Genomic DNA, 18,894 nt, shown 5'->3' on the forward strand with positions numbered 1-18,894 from the left:
ACGTACTCCCACTTCCTCTCACAGTCCAAAAACATGCAGGTGATTGGTGACTCCCGAATTGCCCATAGGTGAGAATGTGAGTGAGAATGAGTGAGAATGGTTGTCTGTCTCTATGTGTCAGCCCTGTGATAGTCTGGTGACCTTTTCCAGGGTGTACCCTGCCTCTTGCCCAGTGTCAGCTGGAATAGGCTCCAGCCCCCCACGACCTCTCCTCACAGGATAAGTGGTTATTGTTATTGTTCCTGGTCATAAATTAGCCCTGCACATAACACCCTGTAAAGCCACAACTATTGTTTTTACACTTTGGTTTTTGCAAGAGTTAAACAAGATATAATGTGATTAGTGAGCTTTAAAGCTGCACACCAGCAGATTTTGTCACCTCTAACAGAGCTTTGACAGAGCATTAACTGCTTCCCCCTGTTTTCAGTCTAAGCTAAGCTAAGCTAACTGTCTGCTAGCTCTAGCTTCACAGCTATTTAGTGTGCAGACATGACAGGGGCACTGACCTACTCATTTTACTCTCAGTAATGAGTGAAACTGACAGACTATATTGCTGGGAAATGCTAACTAATGCATTGTTGACTTTAGTCTTTTCCTGGGATATGTTGACATTAAGAAAGATTAATGCCAGTCTGTTGTTACACACTTGGATTACATGCAGTAAGTACCTCATTAAATAAACTTCTTTTCACTGTAGACAGTTTGACTTATGAGAAAGAGCACAAGTAACAGCAACAATGGCTCAGTGGCATGTTTTATCGAGACACCTGAATGCGTGTTCCACTAAAACATGGCAGTGAGCCAGTACACACAACAGGCCTATCAGTTCCCCGGAAAAGGGATTAATAATGTTACTAGATCTAACTGTGTTTCCTTTGCAACAACAAGCAAGAAAAATATCTAATTCTTTAAATTTGGAAGGCTAAATGTTCATATTTATTTGAAGAAATGATCTCACCTGCAGCTCCCACATGATCTTCATCAGCAGATAGAGTTTGCCATGATGTCATGTAATTAGAAATGTATTATAAATTTATGAGCAAAAGTCATTTGAGAAAATCTAGACTGGAGCCTCTCCCAGCTGACATTGGGCGAGAGGCAGGGTACACCCTGGACAGGTCACCAGACTATCACAGGGCTGACACATAGAGACAGACAACCATTCACATTCACATTCACACCTACGGGCAGTTTTGAGTCACCAATTAACCTGCATGTCTTTGGACTGTGGGAGGAAGCTGGAGCACCCGGAGAAAACCCACGCTGACACGGAGAGAACATGCAAGCTCCACTTTTTATTCAAAAGGCTTAGTCAGTATTTGTTTACAAGCTGTTTGCAGCTTGTCAGGGAGGAGCAGCTATAAAGTAATTACTGCCATACAAGCAATGTCCAAATGCACTCATCCTCTATTTTTATGGCTGCGTGGGCATTCATAACTCCCATTGTGTTCTCTAATAGGAGACAATCCTCTTAACGGCTGTCTCGTATCTCAGAAGGGAGCAAAAACATCAGATAATATGGAAGCCCATTTCCGCCACTTGATGGAAAAAAACAAGATCTAATAACTCAAAATAATGAGATACTAAGTCAAAATAATGACTTACTAACTCAAAATAATGACTTACTACCCAAAATAATGAGATACCAAGTCCAATAATGAGGTGAATGAGTACAGTTACAGCCTTCAACAATCCATACTCTTCATCTCTCAGTCTTGATGAATAACATCACTGAGGGATACTAACTCATAACAATGAGGTAATAACTCATGTACATCGGATATGCCACACACTACATGACATGTCAGTAGCCGCTCTTCTTCAGCTCCGTGCTGACCGTCACAGATTCAGACGTTAATAGACAGGCATCAGACTCAGATACAATATTAGAATCCACCTGGGCAGCTAATTCTAACAGTGTTTGCACAATCTCATGGAGCGCCATGATCTGTGATGCGTCCATATATCAAATGTGCACACCGCCCCGACCGTATTAGATGGGTAGCACGGTCAGCACGGAGCTGAAGAAGAGCGGCTACTGACGTCACTCTCCTGTGCCGCTCAGATTGCCAAATCATTTTCGAATTATGGGCACTATTTTCTGGGGCAGATCACGAAAATGAAATAGCATTGTCCTCTTTGTTTTCTTTTTGATTATGGCATAAAATGTGCAGTCTTGAAGAAGAAAATGAAAATGCAAATAGGCTGATTGATTATTAATTTTATTTATGAGTGAAATAATGCAGCCACATTCTTAAAATGAAAAGGCATTTCTGCAAATGCATTTTCATTTAAATATTGGTCACGATTTGCTTCCATACATACCTCATCAGATGATCATTGATAATTCCTGACCATGTTCGCTTAATTTTTGCTCTTCTCCAGTTTGTCCAGCTCGGCTGGTGTTACACAAACACACCTGGAGGTCTGCGCAGAAGAGTCCTGGCTTTCCTTTTCCTCGTGCTCTCCTGACGACCACTCATAAATTAATTCAAATGTAATTTTGGGGAAAATATCCATCTTCTTGGTGTAATGCTATAGTGCCCGTTTGCAGCAATGTAGCGAGTCTGACAGTTGGTTAATTAACGGTTGTATTTATATTTATATTTATAACATCTGTGAGCGGAGTGATTTTACTGTTACAAGTCCCAGTGATGTTATACTCTATATCAGCACTCATGGAATGCTTCTTGTCCAATCAAATTACTCGGTCGGAACTAACTGTTGAATAATTAACTTAATGTCTTAGCCAAACAGAACACTTAAAATCAACACTATTTTACCACATTTTGTAATTTGTAGACTACTTAAGTAGCCAAACATACCCCATACGTCACATCAAAGTGTAGTGTGTGGCACATCCGCTGTACATGAGTTATTACCTCATTGTTTTGAGTTAGTATCCCTCAATGATGTTATCCATGGTGACTGAGAGATGAAGAGTATGGATTGTCGAAGGCTGTAACTGTAACTGTACTCATTCACCTCATTATTGGACTTGGTATCTCATTATTTTGACTTAGTATCTCATTATTTTGACTTAGTATTTCATTATTTTGAGATTGAAAGTCATTATTTCCACTTAGTATCTCATTATTTTGATGTAGTATCTCATTATTTTGACTTAGTATTTCATTATTTTGAGATTGTAAGTCATTATTTCTACTTAGCATCTCATTATTTTGATGTAGTATCTCATTATTTTGACTTAGTATCATTATTTTTAACTTAGTATTTCATTATTTTGAGATTGAAAGTCATTATTTTGACTTGGTATCTCATTATTTTGACCTAGTATTTCATTATTTTGAGATTGAAGGTCATTATTTTAACTTAGTATTTCATCATTTTGACTTGGTATCTCGTTATTTTGACTTATCTCATTATTTTGACTCAGTATCTCATTATGTTGAGATTGTAAGTCATTATTTTTACTTGGTATCTCATTATTTTAACTTAGTATCTTATTATTTTGACTTAGTATTTCATTATTTTGAGATTGTAAGTCATTATTTTGACTTGGTATCTCATTATTTTTGACCTAGTATTTCATTATTTTGAGATTGAAAGTCATTATTTTGACTTGGTATCTCGTTATTTTGACTTATCTCATTATTTTGACTCAGTATCTCATTATGTTGTGATTGTAAGTCATTATTTTTACTTGGTATCTCATTATTTTGACTTAGTATCTTATTATTTTGACTTAGTATTTCATTATTTTGAGATTGAAAGTCATTATTTTGACTTAGTATTTCATTATTTTGACTTGGTATCTCATTATTTTTGACCTAGTATTTCATTATTTTGAGATTGAAAGTCATTATTTTGACTTGGTATCTCATTATTTTGACCTAGTATTTCATTATTTTGAGATTGAAAGTCATTATTTCTACTTAGTATCTCATTATTTTGATGTAGTATCTCATTATTTTTGACTTAGTATTTCATTATTTTGAGATTGTAAGTCATTATTTCTACTTAGTATCTCATTATTTTTGACGTAGTATCTCATTATTTTGACTTAGTATCACATTATTTTTGACTTAGTATTTCATTATTTTGAGATTGTAAGTCATTATTTCTACTTACTATCTCATTATTTTTACTTAGTATTTCATTATTTTGAGATTGAAAGTCATTATTTCTACTTAGTATCTCATTATTTTGCCGTAGTATCTCATTATTTTTGGCTTAGTATTTCATTATTTTGAGATTGAAAGTCATTATGTTGAGATTGAAGGTCATTATTTAAACTTAGTATTTCATCATTTTGACTTGGTATCTCGTTATTTTGACTTGGTATCTCGTTATTTTGACTCAGTATCTCATTATGTTGAGATTGTAAGTCATTATTTTTTCTTGGTATCTCATTATTTTGACGTAGTATCTTATTATTTTGACTTAGTATTTCATTATTTTGAGATTGTAAGTCATTATTTTGACTTGGTATCTCATTATTTTTGACCTAGTATTTCATTATTTTGAGATTGAAAGTCATTATTTTGACTTAGTATCTCATTATTTTGACTTAGTATCTCATTATTTTTGACTTAGTATTTCATTATTTTGAGATTGTAAGTCATTATTTTTGACTTAGTATCTCATTATTTTGACTTGGTATCTCATTATTTTTGAGTTATTAGATCTTATTTTTTTCCATAAAATGGCGGAAATGGGCTTCCATAAGATAACCCGTGTACAGTGTCAGACTGTGGCACAGTGTGGCAGACAGCCGCTGGACTGTTGAATCTGAAAGGGTTTACGTGAATTATTAAACGCTAAACAAAGGCCGTGAACGGAAACAGACAGGGAGGTCTGTTTCAGGAAACCCTTCTATCTGGTTTCACTTACAAGCTCGTTTGGTTATAAATCATCACGTCAAAAAGGGTGTTTCACATTTTAAGCATTTCCTTCCTCCTCGCTGTTATCGTTTACCCTAATATGTTTTTACATGTGGTTTAAAATGTTATGTAGTTTTTTTTCCCCAGTCACATTTCAAAGCTTTTGAGAATGTAAACAGGAGATACTGTGGATGAGCACGGGCCTAAGGGCATTTTCAGCTCTCTTGTATCATATGGTCAAATACGTGTAGTGCTAGACAGAGAGGGACCTTAATATCACCTATCAAGCAGCTGAAAGTTTATTTAGGGAAACAATGATCAGAGAGGAAGGATGTAGAGGTGGTGCAGGAATCTGTGTACGTGACACAGTCACACACGTCACGACACCACAGACCATGTGAGCAGCAAGTAAAGCAGGTAGTCACTCCCATAGTGTATACCAAGTAAGAGATGGAATTCCCCTTGTGCTGTCTAGCGGCACATTTCAATGCTGTAACAGTGAAAACAAGTTGAGAACGTGATCTATTTTGGCCTGCATGTTGTTTTTTTTTGCTCTGGTACGGACACTAGTAACTGAAGAGGCCTCATTACAGCAGTTTATGATACTCTAAGGTGAAACAGAGCACTCAGGTGGATGTTGTAAAACTATTGGCTTGACTGCAATGCAAACAGAGCACCTGCCTTTGGTTGCCTGGATACGGAGACACTCCCAGTTAACTCATGTTGTCAGTGATAAACCTTTGATATGTCCACATTTTGAATATTAACCTTGTTTTATGTGAAAAGCCTCAGTAAGCTGATGTTTTCATGTTTCAATTATACTTAGTCTTAAGTATTTTAGCCATTTACCACAAGATTCACAGTTTTGACATTTTAAAAGAGGAAGTTCACCAATTTTCAGCCATAATTACGTAAGTGTTTTATCAGTATTCATACTGTGTAGAACTTTTATTTCCCCCTGAAGGGAGGCTTTATTCACCATCAAACCTGCACCTAATAATGCAAGTAAAACTACAGCTTTAAAGCAGTTTCATTATGATAAGTACAAGCACTCTTGGGACAGAAATGTGTGTTGAATGCTGCTGGTCATCCCAGTGTTGGGAAATCACTTTGCAAGCTACCAGTTACTTCACACTGGCAGAGACTGCACTACAGCAAAATTACCCTCAGGAGAAATCTTGTTAGGTTACCTAAAGCAACACAGAAAAAATAGCTTAAATTGGCAAAGTACATGTCATACGATATGACAAAATATAATACAAAAAAGTCCCATGCCAGCAAAAAATTTCCTTGAATGGTTTTATTCCAAGAGGTGCTGTTGTTGTTCGACAGACACCTGCGCTCACATGCAACAACTTATCTGAACATTTGTTAATAAAAAGCCAAAATCAATACTTACTAACACTGACTAACTGACACCAAATACATCTAAGTTTAGTTTTACAAATTCAGATTCAAAACTAAATATTTTTTAAAGGGTGAGCTGACAATCCAGCTTCCTGGCGACCTGAGAAGGGTCAGGGCAGGTCAAAGGGGGTCAACAGAGAAGCAATGTTAAAATCAAGATTAAAAAGCATTCATTTTTCTTTACGGTCCACAAATTATGAAAATTACTTGTAGTTTATGTAGTTAGGCTACAGAAAATGTCAAAAAAAAGTATTTTAACTACTTGTATCACTGTGCAAATATGAATGTAGAGGAAATACCAGCAAGCTCCTTTGAAATGTAGCCGTGTTAAATGACATGTAGTTCATACTGATTCAGCCCTGTGTGCACCATCATTTGAGATGAAAGGTGGTAAAAAGAGGTGTGTAACTCAATCTGTGTGTATTTGTTATCTTATCAAAATAATATCTCTGCCATGGTAAAAGTGCCACCCAGTGGTGAAAGGTGACAGCAACGTGTGCAGCTACATTTTACCGACCATCTCTGTTTATACTTTTTCTTTCGGTTCCAGAATTCGCAGATGAATAAAACATGGAAAAATGTGGACAAAGATGAGACAAACATCTGCAACAGTTATTGATTCAGTGGAAAACAAATATTCACATTTAAATAGAAACTCTCGGTTGGATTGTGGAAATAAGCAGATGAGACACTACATGTGAATGTGGTAAAACTTTAAACTAATAGATTATCACCATGACACTTCCCAAATTGAATTTTTTAGGTTATCTGAAACTTTATGTCTATGAATGCAAATGTGGCATCATCTAATTAAATATGCATACACTTGCTGCACCACTTCAAGAGCACAAATCTGAACATTAGATGAAGTCAGGTTCAAGATTCTTGTTTAATTTTGTTGACATAAAAGCTCTTACAGAGAGGGAATTTGGATATCTTTTTTTTATCAATCCATAAATCATAAAATACTGTCAGTAGCCATTAAAAAAAACCCATTTTCAGCATGTTTTTACTTTCGACATAAAATATTATAAATCAACCTGTGAATGATATGTGAACCAACCCCTCTGTAAAACCAGAATATAGAAAGGAATAAACGTGAAGGTTTTGTGTTTGAAAGTACTACTAAAGTGGAGATTTCTGACTCTGAGTATGAGAAAAAAAATCTAATTTTGAGAAAATTGCCTTTAAAGACGTATTGAAAATTCCATACATTTTTAAACTAAAATAAGACACTACAGGTGAATAGGGTAAACACTTTAAGCATTAGATACTACCATGAAACTGAAACTTTCCTTGTTTACTTTTACATAGAATTTTTTTTTAATTACAAGTTCTCTGAAATGTTATGTATGAATATGTAAATATGTAAATGATTGATGCATTATGTAATTAAATATAAAGGGGTGAGAATCAGAGAGGCATAAGAGACATTTGATCAATTTTACAGAACAGCAAAAACAAGAAATTACTATACTTTGTCACAACTTTACTGATTTTACTCTTTAATATGAAAATTTGAAACTAAAATGTGATTTACAGTATACAGTACAGTATACTACATAAATTATATTTTTTTCAAGTGTTTAAATGCACTATGCCCCAAATAGTTCAGTGTGTTCTTTTGGTTTTTGATTATTAACTCTAAATTGGTTTCACAACTTTCCTTCTGGCAATAGAAAGAGCTCATCAGGAGCTTACAATTGATTTATACAACTCATTTTTGCCCAAAATAACAAAATAAATATGCAAATGATGCATTATGTAATTAAATATCAAAGGGTGAGAGACTTAAGGGACATTCAATCAACTTACAGGACAGCCAAAACAAAAAATGACTATACTTTTTCCCGACTTGATTAATTTCAATTTTCAATATTAAAACTTAACAAAAAATGTGGATGACAGTGTACTTAGTAGTATTTTTACATTTAATAAAATATATTTTTGAGTGTTTAAGTGCACTTATGCCCTTTTGGCCCCAGGTGTTTTAGTGTGTTCTTTTTTTTATTCTAAATTTTTTTTAATAACTCTGGATTGCTTTAGACTATCTTCCTGGTAATAGAAAGAGCTCATCAGGAGCTTACATTTGATTAATATTACAAATTTTTGCCCAGAATGTCACTTATGCCCCTCTGTGGGTGAAAGGGCTATTTTACATACATCTCCAGAACAGAAATTCGCACCAAAATAAACACCTAAAAGTGTATTTTGGACATTTTCTTTGCGCTTCTCTAAAAGACGACACATTATGGAAGCAAAATAGCCCAAAACGTCCAAACTGACCACAGTATCAAACTGTTTTCACCTGTATTATCTCCCCTTAAACAGTGTGAAGTTGTCCAGAGAAATGATACTGAGAGACACACAAGATTAAATACTTTATTATAAACAAAAACACTGATCCAGTTCCTGATTTCTCTTGATGATTAATACCAGAGACATGAAAAGGTTTACCATAAACCCCCCTAAAGCCTCTCAGAGAAAACACTATAAACACTATAATTGGCAAATTTTTAACTCACATCTTCCTCCCTGAAAACACTACAACTCTGAAATACTGAGGACTTCACAGACCTGCCTGTGTTGTTATACTGTTACTGATATGAAAAAAGCTGAGTATAGAGTGTGAAGCTGGGACCGTACTGAGGTCGGTCCAACCACTGTAGCATTTATCCTTATTTAAAGTCAGACTGTGATTGTCAGTTGCGTGCTCCCCCACAATTCATTAAGAGACATGCTAGAGTAAAATGTTAGAAGTGTTGGTATTTTAAGTGTTGGTCAGTACAGACTGATTAAAGAATATCTAAAAAATCTGTGTTAAACAGACTTTGGCAGAGGAATATGAATGATTAAGTGCATCAGATGAGATGTGATGTCGACTAAAGGGACACAATGATAAAGGGGTTTTCTGCCTCACTGATGCTGGAGGTAAGGCGGACAGCTTATATGCACCGTGACCACAGTTATTATCCAATGGCATGAGGTAACTTTTCATGTGCTGACATCCTCGGTAAAATAATACAATCCTGTTTTACAGTCTTCACACCTAGTAACAAAAAGTAAAACTTACATCTGATGACAGGACATCAGTTGTGACAAATCAAAAAGTAAAATACAAACAAAAAAGGTAGAAGTTGGAATAGGCTGTAATGGTGAATTAAGAGCAAGTTATTTTCATTCTGAGACTTCAAGCATTCAAATTCCCCTCGAAAGCTTTGCAAGCGTAAGAGCAAAAGGTCCCTGGAGGATGTAGTGTTCCTCTAATTAGAAGTGTGCTGTTGCTTCACTGACCGTCCTTTGGCACCAGTCTTCTCACACTAACAAACAGTATACTGCGTTTCCTGCTATGGCACTGAGCTGTGACAGCGCTGCTACATCCAGGCTGCACTTCGTACCATACTCTCTGCCGTGTGGCTCCATGAAATGTACTGTGGAAGTTAAGGTAAGCACAAGTCTCTCTCTTTAGGCGGTGGGCTGCTGGCAGTTTGTGCAACTGTGTACCAGCCTCAGCCTGTGTGTCTGCACCTGCACTGTGCACCTGCTGAGACCATAGGTGTGAAGCAGCAGGTGACGGGCCTTCGCCTGGACGTCCTCCCAGTTGCTGGCACTAGAGGGCGCTGTGAACACAGAAATGCATTTAAATATCAAAGAAACCATTTAACAACAGACCTTATCCACAGCAGGCATTATGATAGGCTATGCCATAGCAGGTTAACCGCAGGTGTAATTAATCAAGTTAAGAACGACTGCACTGGAGTTAGGTGAGACAGTTTCGTAGGAATGGTTCGCTGGGACACTTAAAGGGACACTGCTGATTTAAAACCAGGAGTCTCATTTATAAACACTGCATACACACAAAACGAGGCCTGAAAGAGGTGAACGCAACTTCCCATTGATAGGTTGTGTCTATAAAATAGACTTGATGGGAGAAACTTTGACACATGCTTACAAACATTTTGGAGACTAGAAATCGGCAACTCAGATGGTGAGGTGAAAGCCTGACTGTAGAAGTTGTTGAATATTTTTTGGCACACACCATTTTTGGCTTTTGACCGTACATACATTTTTAGTATGGATCCCCTGCACTGTTTTAAAAAATGAGACCCCAGGTCTGTGTAACCTCTGTGTGAGGAGTGTGTGCTGATGAACAGTGAACAGTGAGCAGGCTCCCCACCCGCCTTGACACTGTTCATCTGTACACACTCCTCAAACCACAGTGACTAAGACGTGGTTAGGAATCTGCAAAGTATCCCTTTCGCTTAGCCATCGTTAAAGTACTACGTCTTTAATGACTGTAACCATGGTTCGATGACTGTGCTTTCCTGCTGTGACCAGTCGAAATGTCAGCTGACAAAAAGGTGTTTTCCCCTCGACTGTGTTTTTTCCAGTTAGTAGACCAAAAAAAGTCAACATACTCAAAAGGGACCTACTATAATTTTCTTATATTATTGAGATTCGTTAAAAATTTTGAGGATTTGATTTATTTGTCTTCCACGAAAATACATTCATTACCTTTGTGTTTTGGACTGTTGTTTAGTAACTTGTGATGCACATTTTTCACTGTTTTCTGACATTTTATAGACCAAATGATAAATGAATAATCAAGAAAATAATCAGCAGACGATGCATAATGAAAATAATCATTAGTGACATTGCTATACTTTAGAATCAACGTACAAAAATACAACAACAACAAATCATTATTAATGAATTTGGGCTGAAACTGCTTTAACTTTAATGGGACTGCAAGAACTACAAGTAAGAAATCTGACATGTAGGTTGTTAATATATAAATTAAAATAAATCAATAATCACTCTACATAGCTGATGATAACAATACTTTCCATTTTTTGTGTGTAAACTAAGAAAGTAAAAGTAAACATGGGCAACTATTACTACTTTGTCCAAAGCTGACTATAATGCCTTCTCTTTGTCGGGTGCAGTGATGTCATGGAGCTACTCACTGAGTTGGAGATGTACTAGTGCTGCAGTCTTGTCAGCTGTCAGCGCCCACACGTTCAGCTCATCGACTGATTGGACGTCCTCCAGCTTCAGAAGGTCCTCTTTAATTCTTCGTGTGTCCAAATGTCTGGGAACACCTGACACAGCAGGATAAAGACAACACCTTAATGCACCTACGCCACTCTAAATACTATGCAACATAATCTAACAGGACTCTGGGACTACGGTCCATAACAATCCATAATTCAAGTGCACAAACACACAGGCAGTGACAATGGTGTCCCAGAGTGTTGGTGAGATTTTACGCTCTCTGGTGTCACCAGCAGCCTAACTGGAAAAAGCGTGGAGGAGACAAAAACAAACAGGGACAAACTTCAACCACTGTTTCTGTCTGTCACTGGAGCATGCCAGACAGGTGGCTTTTTCACATGCACACATCCACACACAAAGTTTACAGACATTATTATTATTAAAAATAACTGTTGATTTATGAATTTAATGTATTTGGCATGAATAAATCAATGGATATGTATATTTCACACATGTTTTTACAACCTTTGAGCTAATTCAATTTTTTCAAGTTTTATTCATGCCACGCATCACTTTTAGTTTTGGAAACAATTTTATTGTACAAAAATAGTCACTGCACAATTGGGGTGGCCAGCATTTCCTTCGAGACAGTTTAAATACGTACTCTGAGACCATTTGGGACGGTGGTGACAACAAATTAAGTTAGATCCCGAAAGGCTGAAGACTTACCCTCCAGCACGATGACTGTTGTGTCTCGTACGATGCGGAATGTGGTGAAGAGAACCAGAACGGAGAAGATGTAGGTGCAGATTGGGTCTGCCAACTTGAACTCCGGCTGTGGAGTCAGAGGGTTACATCAGATCAACCAAAAATCAAAGTTTTTTATATTTCTTGAACCATAATTAGTTACTATATTTAATGCAGACAGTTATCGAGCAGCTACTGCATGCTCAGCAAGTGAAATTTAAAAGTAGAGGCCACTAATTACATGCATCACTGGACTGCCACTAATTATTATCTCCGCCAAGGAGGTTATGTTTTTGGTTTGCTTTGTTTGTCTGTTGGTTTGTTTATCTGTCTGTTTGTCAGCAGGACTACAGAAATACTACTGGCCTGATATTCTTTAAACTTGGTGGAAGGGTGTAGCACGGGCCAAGGAGGAACCCATTACATTTTGGAGCAGATCCAAATTACAGGATGGATACACAAATAATTTTTTACTTTGGATAAGATTGTGAGAAATGGCATTTGGGCTTTGCCGAGGTCTGTACTCTCTGAGTGCCCTTCTAGTTCAACAAGGCTTAGTTGGGAAAGTCCACATGTCACATCAACCTCCCTCTAAATTACCAGTTATGGGGTCAATAAGTAAAATTATTACTTTGGAAGGTACAAATTACTCTTTGATGCACAATGTAGCCGTAAATAGAAAAAGAAAATCAAGCTACTGAAAGTAAAGTTAAATTACATCAGACTAAAGAGATCTTAGAGACAGTTCTAGGAAGTAATAATAAAAATAACTGTGTTAATAGAAGGGTACCTTGAATCTGACAATGTAGGCAGCTATGAGCACCCCGATACTCTGGACGAGGTCTCCCAGAGCGTGGATGAAGGCAGCTCTTACAGCCAGGCTGCCATGCTGCCTCTGCTGCTGACCTGACGCTGCTGACTGTGAACTTGAGGCGGCTGCAGAGCCGTGAGAGTGACCATGGCCGTGAGAGTGGAGGTGTCCACCTTGGTTTAACAAGAAACCCATTCTAAAAGACACAAGAGAACAAAGCAAGAGGTTTATTTTAAGCATCATCCTCACATTTATCTAATTATAGTTAAGCTGACTTAGAAACTGCAGTCAGTGACTCTCTGGTCTATAGTCAAACATTACACAACTTAAAGCTAATGAAGTACATTTAAGACAGAACTTTTGACTTAAACATTAAATTTTTGCTGACACTCACTCGGTGTCGTTGTACTTCAGCTCTTATTTTGTAACAGCCACACAGTTTTCTCTCACTACACATTCACATATCAGTGTTTCTCTTACATGAGGTTTACAGCCACCCCCACTGCTGCAGTGATGAGCATGACATCTCCGTCGATGTCAAAGTCTTGGTGTATCGTCCTCTGAACGGCCTCATAGATCAGGATGGCCGTCAGAATGTAGATGAGCACCACACTGAGGACCGCCGATACCACCTCTAGGTCAGGAAATCACAGTCAGTTGTGTATACAGAGCATGTTCGTAACTATAAATACAGAAGCTGGAAGAATGAACCTAAATACAATGAACAATAACAGTCAGCTAAATAGTACAGGGAAAAAACTATCTACTAGTGTAGGAAACAATACCAAAATAATGGAATAAATTATTCCACTTGGGGCGTCGGTGGCTTAGTGGATAGAGCAGACGCCCCATGTACAAGGCTGCTGCTGCAGAGGCCTGGGTTTGAGTCCAGCCTGTGGCCCTTTGCTGCATGTCATCTTTTTTGTACATCTCTGTACAGGACCTTAAACCTACCTCTGAGTATGAAATTCTGCTTTATAAATGAAACTGCCCTGCCTTTAATACACTGAGGAATGCTCTCATAAATCTCACTTTAGTCCTTGATGAAAATAAAACAAAATTCATGCCATTCTTCTGGCCCAGAGATACAGATTACAATAATGTATAAAGCATATCTCCACTCTCACCAGGTTTAATATTGAGAGGGTACTGGAATACAAATATTTTGGCCTCTGGCCTGATGGGAAATTACATTTAAAAATAGTCTCTCAAAGAAAACCCTGATGGTAAACTACAACAGAAACTGGTGCCTTTCTTCTCTCTGGGGTACAGGGAGAGGACTGTGAAGTGGCGAAGTGTGGAGTTTCCCTCTCACTTCCTGTATCACACAGATGCCGCCTCAACACTGAGGCCCCTAGGCTCCTTTCACTGTTCTGTCCTCACGATCATGACAGGTGAATTTTACATGAAGAAGGTGGTTGGCTACAGGCCTTTATTTATTTACAGCCCTTGTCAGACAGCTGCCACCTTATACCTCATGTTTGCTGCTCTTGTGCTCTGGCCCGTTGTTAACCCGCTACACTAACTGGTTGATGCTTCAGAAACAGTGTGATCTAACAAAGACTGCTTTTGCTGTTTCTGCAGCTTCATAGTCTGCAATGTTAGTCAAAAAAGGAAACACGCATACCTCTCTCTAACTGTGAGACTGTTCCCTGTAAGTGTCCTCTACAGTACCTGGATGTGATTAATTTAATTGAGCGTGTACCTTGTTTACCGTCTATTATTCTGTGTTATTAATGACTTTGTCTGTTTCAGTCATTGTGTTGTGTTTGTTTGTTTTCCCATTATCACTGTTTACCCACTAGCTATTAACAAGGGTTAATTACATGAAACTGGTTTACATTTGCTTCAGGCAACTGTGTGATTGTCAGCTTCTTACAGGGAAGCTTTAAAGGATCCAACTGCCTGCAGGCTAAAAAAAAAAGATGTTTGACAATGTCGGACTAAAACAAATACAAAGGTCATCTTGCCTTATTCTACATTTAATTTAGGACTGCAAAATACATCTTTTTTTTATCGTCATCATGATGTTAACTTGCGAGATAAACATATTGAAAAATTGCACTTTGAATATAGTATCAATGTATTAAATTACATTCTGTCTGTAGGTGCTTTTTTGTCTGATTCGTGCCATGCTATTAACTCTCTGGCCAGTCAGACAGAGCCATCGCCAGTAAGTATAATCAGACAGTTGACTGATTGGGTAGATGCTTGAAAAAGCGAGCGAATGAGCGACATTACTAAATCTGCTCTACTGTCTTAGACTTTGCTCTCGTCTGTCTGTCGTTCTTTGTGCAAACAGACCACCCCACGTGAAGAGAGACACAGGCAGGCTTGTTTACTTCAATGATGAAATGACGTCAGTCCTAAAACATCATAAAACACGGAAAGAACAAGGTTGTGAGAGATGACTTGTGTACTTGTGACTTGACTTATGTTGTGGTGTTTACAGGCGTTTTTTGCAGTGAAATTTTGGGGGCAAGTGAAAATTTCAAAAATGTGTGATGCTGTCTCTGACTCAAAGCCTGTAAGTATTAAGTGTCTCCTACAGAATTAGAATCTATTTCTGATGATAGAGTTGGGTAGGTGGGTGGTGCTGACAGTTGATTGCCGACATCAGCTGTTGCTGCCGTTTGGCATGGCGCTAAGCATCCCTCTGCGTAAGCTGTTCTCCTCCTGCTCTGCCTGATTTGCACAAGCTAACACAGCAACAGTGGCAAACATCCGACACTGAGCTGTTAAACATACCCAACAATCTCACACTGACACCGAAATAGCTCAACTCTGTCATTAAATCCCTTGAGTAATGTTATCCAAGTGTTGCTAACAGTTAGCCCTATTATTGTGTATGTGTGTCATTCCCAGTAATTGCCATTTATCTCCATGAGTGATTGCAGCTATTTAGCAACAGTGTAGTGTTTTTACTAATAAATCAGGACAGGTACCATCAAAGCAGTATTTTGCAGACATCTATCTGCACCTAACACCACAGTTACACTGTAACAGGTAAACTCTGTTGGTGGAAACTAGAAACACTGTGGTGTTGTAAGGAAATGACAAATATTCATATAGGTAATGGGTGAAGTGACCTAAATTTATCTACTTATACCTAGAAGTATCACAGCTTGAAATCTGATCTTGCTTGAACACAGCTGAACACACCCTTTCTCCTCTGAACATGATTCATCTGCATCAAAACCACAAGTATCCATTTGTCTCATTCATACAGAAGTGGAGAGAGAGGAGAAGTGAAAAGAGGAAGTGTGCAGGCATCTGAGCTCAGAGGCTTACCAAGGCGATGCAGTCCAAAGGTGAACCTCCTGGTGGGTGGCTTAGTGGAGAGCCAGAGAGCCAGTAGGGAAAACAAAATGCCCACCACGTCTGTCAGCATGTGCACAGCGTCAGTCATAATGGCTAAGCTGTTTGATATGTAACCGCCTGAAAGTAAAAGACAAGGTGAACAACGACAATGACATCTGCTGAGATCTATCTGAGATTTTTGTGCATGTACAGATCCTGAGATACAACACAAAAGTTTTGACGGGTGCTGGCTCCGTGCAGATGTACATCAACAGCAAAGCACATGATTAGATTTCTTGGTATGTTGTTAACTTTAAAAAGCCGCAGGTACATTTAAAGGTTTTTGGTTTTTTCGTGATAATTTGCTCTGTAAACAATTGAATTTTGAAAACAGGGACAAAAACACAGCATACGATCTAATGTGACCCTGGGAAAATGAAATCTAATTTAAAAAGTGGAACTGTCACACGCTATCAGCAAAAAATGGAATAAAGACGCTAAGGCTCAGTCACCACTTTTTTTTAATGGAAAACACAGATTCATAACGAAAGCAAAAGCCCTCTATCTCATGTAGCACTCTTATGTTTGGGCCACGGTTTTATTTTTGGTGTAATAATTTTCAACCAAAAAATGTATCCAAACATTAGTAAAAGACGTTAGCACTTTATAAAGATAAATCAATAATTTAAGAGATTTTTTAGCACAAGCAAGTCAGCAGGACAGGCTTTAAGAGGTTGAAATGGCGGTTTGACGTGTATAATCAATCACAGGGGCCTCTGGCTGCTTTCCAACCAGACAGACAGAAACTGCAGCAACTATGTGATAGCTGTGAGATACAGGTGATGGACCTGATAATACGAACACCTGCAAAGCCCCTGATTCAAGTCTATAAAACAGCCCTGAACTAAATACTACAAAACTTACTCTTTTTGAAACTGCATTCAATGGGTTAGGATTCAACTGAGGAGAAAATGTGTTAATGTGCATGGATGGATAACTGAACGGACCTACAAGGCACAGGTTCACGGGCCTCCACTACACTTCACCTAAAAAATGTCACTGGAATTAACATGAAACCAGAAGAAAGAGGCACGAAAAGAGAGACACAAAAATTACTACAAAAGGGGCAAAACAACCAAAAGAGACACAAAATGATGACAAAAAAAGAGGCAAAATCACCACAAAATCTCTGCATGTGTTTCCAGTCCTATGTAGGAGAGGTGTGAGGCCTTTTACATGTCTATGCCACTCATTTTAATGAGCATTATATCACCTGGGCTAAATTCAGCCAAAAGTACATCAAAAATGGTCTCTCTTGTCTCTAGAGATCGTTAGGCATGCATATCGTCTTGGGTTGTACACCCAGGTTTGGAGATATCTGTCTCTAACGTTCCTCCTTCCACCAATAGAGGTGAACAAAGTACACTCAAAAACAATAGCTACCCTCATTAAAAATACAAAATCCCTGTGTCAAACAGCAACTCTGCTCCGTTCTCCTAAAGGTTAATGTTTTATGAGTTAGCGGTCTTTATTTCAGGCTAGATGGCCCACTTACACAATAAAACATTGCTGGAAACCCACTTTTCGGGGGCACGAGAGTTCATTTTCTAAACTCACTTAACTGTTGATAAGTGAAAGGAACCAACAATGCCTCACTCTGTTTATTGGAAAATATTGCATCACTAAGCTGTTTTTATTGGCCTTGTATAAACACATCTTCAAAGTCAGTTTGTCCTCCACCTCTCTGTGAAATGGTGCTCATAAAGTCTCCTGTGATATCAAGCAGTAATAAAATAATCAGGTAGTGTGGGGTTCACTCTGCACATGCTTACCTATAATTTCACCTATCATGAAAAGAAAATAGAGCAAAGCTGCAATGATCAGCCTCTTCATCACTCTCTTGTGCTTGATCATCTCCCTCTTCTTGGCGCAGTTGTCACAGGGGTCCATGTTCAACCCCGGGCTGCCTAGGCTGGAAGAGGAGTCAAGCAGGGAGTCATCATCATCCGCCACCACCAGCGTGTTCACCGCCACCCCGTTGGACGGAGCTCCGGCGGAGTAGTCCGACATCTCCCCGGACACCACCACCTTCAGCTTGTTAAATTTGGGGGTGTCATCGTCCACCAGCTCGTCGGAGAAGTCAAAGGGCGCCGTGTCGCTCAGGTCCCAGTCGCTCCGCTCCCTCCTGAAGGCGGACCGCACCTTGCCTAATAGGTTCCCACCTGACATCTTTAATAATTATGTGAGCTCCGCGTGTAGGTTAGTGTCCTCCGAGGTTATCATTCACATCGTTGTGGGTTGAAATACTTCATTTCTACTTCATTTTAGCAGCTGGAGGAGACAAAGAAACGAAAGTGACACCAGAGATCCCAGTTACACGCCAGGATAACTCAGCAATTTCATCAACCCAAGATGCCAGCGGTTATTCAACTCGAGCTGGTGACTTAATGCGTTAAAGGCACATCACTGACTCGCTCACATTCCCCACGTGAGCTGATAAACTTTGGGTCCTCTTGAAAAACAGCCTTGGGCTAAACAGTGACAAGCTAGCTAGTAAAGGTTAGCTATCTTGTCATTTCAGCTCGCGACACACAGACAACCCTCGTAATGTGGTAGTTTGTTAAGAAATATGAGCCGAACTTACCTTATAGTGTTACTTCACCGCTGTACTAACTTAGTTTGTCAGTGGGTTAAAAACTGTCATGGCAATACTGGTGTAAACATCAGAGCCTTAAGACTACCTCCGCATTCGGAAGTAACACTAGCAAGTTTGGTTACGCCCGCAGTCAC

At 38.5% G+C, this 18,894-nt stretch overlaps 1 protein-coding gene across 1 annotated transcript; it reads right to left on the reverse strand.

Annotated features, from left to right (window-relative positions):
* Positions 1–8,619: 8,619 nt before the first annotated feature.
* Positions 8,620–18,884, reverse strand: slc30a4 (solute carrier family 30 member 4). The gene is made up of 8 exons (XM_049562743.1): positions 18,749–18,884; positions 17,937–18,435; positions 16,096–16,242; positions 13,285–13,438; positions 12,784–13,000; positions 11,976–12,081; positions 11,219–11,353; positions 8,620–9,871 (listed from the first exon to the last, which is right to left on the reverse strand). The coding sequence occupies exons 2-8, from the start codon at positions 18,331–18,333 to the stop codon at positions 9,717–9,719; spliced, it is 1,311 nt and encodes a 436-aa protein (XP_049418700.1). The 5' UTR covers positions 18,334–18,435; positions 18,749–18,884; the 3' UTR covers positions 8,620–9,716.
* Positions 18,885–18,894: the final 10 nt, after the last annotated feature.

Source organism: Epinephelus fuscoguttatus, linkage group LG2 (assembly GCF_011397635.1).
Source record: "Epinephelus fuscoguttatus linkage group LG2, E.fuscoguttatus.final_Chr_v1".
Classification (NCBI taxonomy): Eukaryota; Metazoa; Chordata; class Actinopteri; order Perciformes; family Serranidae; genus Epinephelus; species Epinephelus fuscoguttatus.